This window comes from Anopheles funestus, chromosome 2RL, assembly GCF_943734845.2.
Source record: "Anopheles funestus chromosome 2RL, idAnoFuneDA-416_04, whole genome shotgun sequence".
Taxonomy (NCBI): Eukaryota; Metazoa; Arthropoda; class Insecta; order Diptera; family Culicidae; genus Anopheles; species Anopheles funestus.
Genome location: NC_064598.1, coordinates 62635934 through 62640584, shown reverse-complemented (window position 1 = coordinate 62640584; position 4651 = coordinate 62635934). Strand labels below are relative to the sequence as shown.

The 4651-nt window shown below is 44.3% G+C and overlaps 1 protein-coding gene across 2 annotated transcripts; it reads left to right on the top strand.

Moving 5' to 3' along the window:
- Positions 1-853: 853 nt before the first annotated feature.
- On the top strand, positions 854-4602 carry LOC125766117 (ATP-dependent zinc metalloprotease YME1L). 2 transcript variants are annotated; one of them, XM_049431787.1, is made up of 8 exons: positions 854-1120; positions 1255-1819; positions 1891-2200; positions 2295-2608; positions 2693-3083; positions 3153-3318; positions 3391-3574; positions 3652-4602. In XM_049431787.1, the coding sequence occupies exons 1-8, from the start codon at positions 1082-1084 to the stop codon at positions 3978-3980; spliced, it is 2298 nt and encodes a 765-aa protein (XP_049287744.1). In that variant the 5' UTR covers positions 854-1081; the 3' UTR covers positions 3981-4602. The 2 variants fall into 2 exon arrangements, with proteins under 2 accessions (XP_049287744.1, XP_049287743.1); XM_049431786.1 differs by having other exon boundaries at positions 2292-2608.
- Positions 4603-4651: the final 49 nt, after the last annotated feature.

Here is a 4651-nt window from a genome sequence, read left to right as displayed (position 1 = left end):
TTTATTTAATATACCAGCAGCGTTCCAGAGTACTCAACCTCTCTGAATAGAGACGGCCCGGTGGTGTATGTGATAAGCGACGCTGGTTCCACACGACCGAACTGGGTATCAAATTCCATCTGGAAACCCCGGTCTCCCGGAGCAGGTATTGACTCTCCGGCTATGTAAAACAAGTCTTGATACAGCCTGACCGTTCTTAAGAAGCAAAAGAAAACCTCTCTGAATCTTCCAAATACAGCGGAGCGCCGGTTATCCGGGTACCTTTTATCCGACTGTCCCATTATCCGTACAGCTCGGATAGTTCCAAAGGTGAATTGGCATATTAACTAAAAACCGGTGATGACAAGAAATAAAAGCTTCAATAGGAAATGATACAATTGACTCAATTTCGACCAAATAGAACATATTTAGTTTACAAAGCGCACCTTAACAAATTAACATCTTCGACATCTTATGTCGATTACCCGACTGCCTTTCCACCGTGGATTATTGGTGCTCCTCGGAGATGACAGCTTTCAAGACTGTTAATTGAGGATCCAATAGTTTATGATCCTATATTTTTCAGATTAAGATAAAATTGCAGATTTTTTTTAACTTAATATTAAATTAAAATGGTGCATACGAAATACATCCACAAAGTATTCATTAACACACTATTATTTATAAAGAAATACAAATAGGTATATTTATAATTATTATTATCTATCCGTTTATCTCCGGAGGGCACGGATAATCGACGCTCTGCTATTGATTTATGAGATTTCAGAAAATGGACTAAAACTGGTAATTGGGTACTTATAATTCCAAAGATGCCGTTTCTAAAGGGAGAGCTATCGTTGACATTTTTCGAACGTAGTAGAAATGTCAAATTATACAACAGTCCTATTGCGAGCAGATATCATTGTGCTTATTATTGCGTGAAAAAGTTACAAAATATCAACGTTCCAGTGCAGTATCGTTGGCACAATTAGTAGCAAACGCTTTGCACCATTCCCGTGCGGTGGCATTAATACGCTAAACGTGCTGTGTAGACCGATTTCAGCGGGCAGCATCCATTTTGATAACACTACTTTGTGCTAGCATGTTTACAGTAAACACACATCAGCACGGAAGTACGCGGGTAAGGTGTGCTAGGAGTTGGCTCTCCTCTCTTCCCAGCGCTCGGAATTACGCAAATCCGCGCAAGATGCACGTCAGCCATCCCAATCGGTATCGGTATTGATTTAGGTTGATTTCAACTTTTCCACTTTGCAGCAAATACTGTTCCACCTTTCTCAAATTACGCCACGACACAGTACAATTGTCTTCAAGAAGCAGCACAGACATCACCAACAGCAACAACAACAACAGCAGGGAAAGGAAGCAGCATCTCAGCTAGCGCAGCAGGACTTTGTGCCACGCTTGAAGCAGTCGCTTGTTCAGTTTTATACCGATGCGTTCCGAAGTTCGGTGGAGTGCACTCCGTCGGCAGCTACGGCAGCGCAAGTGCCGTCGGAGGAGCTGTACCAGTTGAAGTTACCCCGCCGGCTGGAGCGAAACCTTCTGAAGCACTTCAGTCAGGTGGAACTGTTGGGCAGTATAAAGGAAAATACGCCCTGGAGTTTAAACGTTACACCTAAAGTGAAAAAAGGAAAGCATGATGCAATCAGCGAACAAATTTGCTTTAGTGGTGAATCCGTGCAGAAAATTGTCCGAAGCCTACTGTCACAGCATACGAACTGGAACTTTGCGCAGCAGCGTGGTTTTAAAACGGTTCGTTCCATAAACGCCGAACTGAAACGCAATCCGGCCTTATATACAAGAATGAAGGATGCGTTAGGTAAGAAACTTTGCACTATTACTTGCTCCTTGCTGTTCGATAACAATGAAGGTGTTTTTATTGCTTTGTAGGAAATCCACCACCGCCAATCTCGCACAAGTACGATCCGGTGGCATACTCGGCACAAACGATCAGTCCACCGCCACATGGCGAACCACTGAACAAGCTGCTGACCGATGATCCGATGCTTTCGGACGAGCAGCGACAGCGATTGAAGATTGCTTTCGCTGAGGGCTACCTCACTGCGTCCCATCCGGATCAGCAAAACCGCTCTAGCAAGGCGATGAAGTATTTGAAGTTCTTTCAGCAGCTTCTGATTATCGTCGTGTTTATCGGCATTTTCATTAGCATGTTTGCGTCGCCAAATGGATCCGTGTTTAGGTATGTATCGTCGGTGCGCTCGGGCTCGATCGTACATCGCGGGAGTCGTCGTCAGTTCTACTGACCGGTGTGTGACGTTTGATTTCTTTAGTAGAATACAAATTGGCAATCAGGTGGAGGTAGATCCGGAGGACATTACCGTGACGTTTGAGGATGTTAAGGGTTGCGACGAAGCAAAGCAAGAACTGAAAGAGGTGGTTGAATTCCTTAAAAACCCAGGCAAATTTAGCAACCTTGGGGGTAAGCTGCCCAAGGGTGTACTGCTGGTTGGACCACCCGGAACGGGTAAAACGCTGCTTGCCCGTGCCGTTGCCGGTGAGGCAGGAGTGCCATTCTTCCATGCTGCTGGGCCGGAGTTTGATGAAGTGTTGGTTGGACAGGGAGCTAGACGTGTTCGGGATCTTTTCAGTAAGTAAAGAAATTTGTATTTATGTTGTTATACAACATACTGTGTTTTGTTACACTTTACCATGTCGTGTGTGATTTTTGCAGAGGCCGCTAAGGAGCGCGCACCATGCGTAATATTCATCGATGAAATCGATTCCGTCGGTGCGAAGCGTACCAACTCGGTGTTGCATCCGTATGCGAACCAAACGATCAATCAGCTGCTATCGGAGATGGACGGATTCCAGCAGAACGAGGGTGTGATCGTGCTGGGTGCAACGAATCGACGCGATGATCTCGATCAGGCACTGTTGCGCCCGGGTCGATTTGATGTGGAGGTGGTCGTTCCGACGCCTGATTTCACCGGCCGGAAGGAAATTCTCACTTACTATTTGAGCAAAATTCTTAGCCGTGAAATCAACATAGATCAGCTTGCACGGGGGACGACCGGGTTCACTGGAGCCGACATTGAAAATATGGTTAATCAGGCGGCTCTACGGTAAGAACGAATATTAGCATTGAACAAAACAAAATTTACTAAATGATATCCATTTACCAAACCCACTAGTGCGGCAATCGATGGAGCGGAAACTGTGTCGATGAAACATTTGGAAAATGCACGCGACAAGGTACTTATGGGACCGGAGCGCAAGTCACGCTTGCCGGATGAGGAAGCGAACAAAATTACCGCTTACCATGAAGGTGGACATGCCATAGTTGCTTACTATACAAAGGTCAGTCAGTACTCGTTCATATTTTCCGAGGGAAAATTTTAACACTCCTTTGTGTGTTTGTTTCATTTACAGGAATCACATCCGCTTCACAAGGTAACAATCATGCCACGTGGTCCATCCCTCGGACATACCGCTTATATACCGGAGAAAGAGCGTTATCATGTTACTAAGCAACAACTACTAGCCATGATGGATACGATGATGGGTGGTCGGGCTGCGGAGGAATTGATTTTCGGAGCAGATAAAATTACATCCGGTGAGTAACGTTCCCATCCGTGGTTTAAACATTCAGCAAACAAGAAATGTTCTAACATTGGTGAACCGTTTCGACAGGAGCCAGCAGTGACCTGAAGCAAGCCACTTCCATTGCGGCCCACATGGTGAAGGAATGGGGTATGTCGGAGAGGGTAGGTTTACGCACGATTGAGGGTCCGAAAGGTTTCGGACAGAACGAGGTCCTCTCACCGTCAACGATCGAGAGCGTTGACAACGAGATCAAGAAGCTGCTGAACGAAAGCTACGAACGTGCAAAGGCGATACTGAAGCAACACGCCAAGGAGCATAAGGCTTTGGCAGAAGCACTGCTTAAGTATGAAACATTGGACGCGGAAGACATCAAAGCGATCATGGGCGGTGAAAAGTTGGCAGCTGATGAGAATTAAGGAATGAATGTCGATACGTTCCAATAATGTGCGAACACTAGGTACGGTGAACTCTCGATGGCCGCACATACGAACAGGTTTACAAGGCAAATTGTTTTACGGATGAAAACATGGTACATATGTGCGCATGAATGTGTGTGAAAATATAATTCATCCCCTTGGATTCGGATGGATCATTTAAACACACATGCGTAAATGGAATTTTTAAGAGAGTAGGTTTTTTCTTTGTTAGGAACCAAGGCTTCAAATCTTTTCTCCCGCCCTTTCTCCTACCTGTGCAGTTTCGCACCCCTTTGATGATACAGTTCGATTACAATACGACTTATGTTAATAATAAGAGAAAAAAAAGGATCTAAAACGAACACGGTAGATCACATGTTAACGATCGAATGTGAAGTTATAAACTCTTACATACAAAAAATATATACAAGCGTGTGTATATATACATATTATTTCTTAGGTTGCACGCTTCATCAAAAATATTCGACGGCCCCTAATGTCAGGAATGTGGTAGCAGATGGAAAAAAATGAAAAATAAACTCGAAAGTGAAAATTGAGCGCAAGAAGGCCACGCGCTTTTGTATCGCTTTAGAAATGAAAATAAAATACTGTTATCAATATAGAGACGTTTATTTAGATTTTATTGGTTCACGAAACTATTGTAATACTGA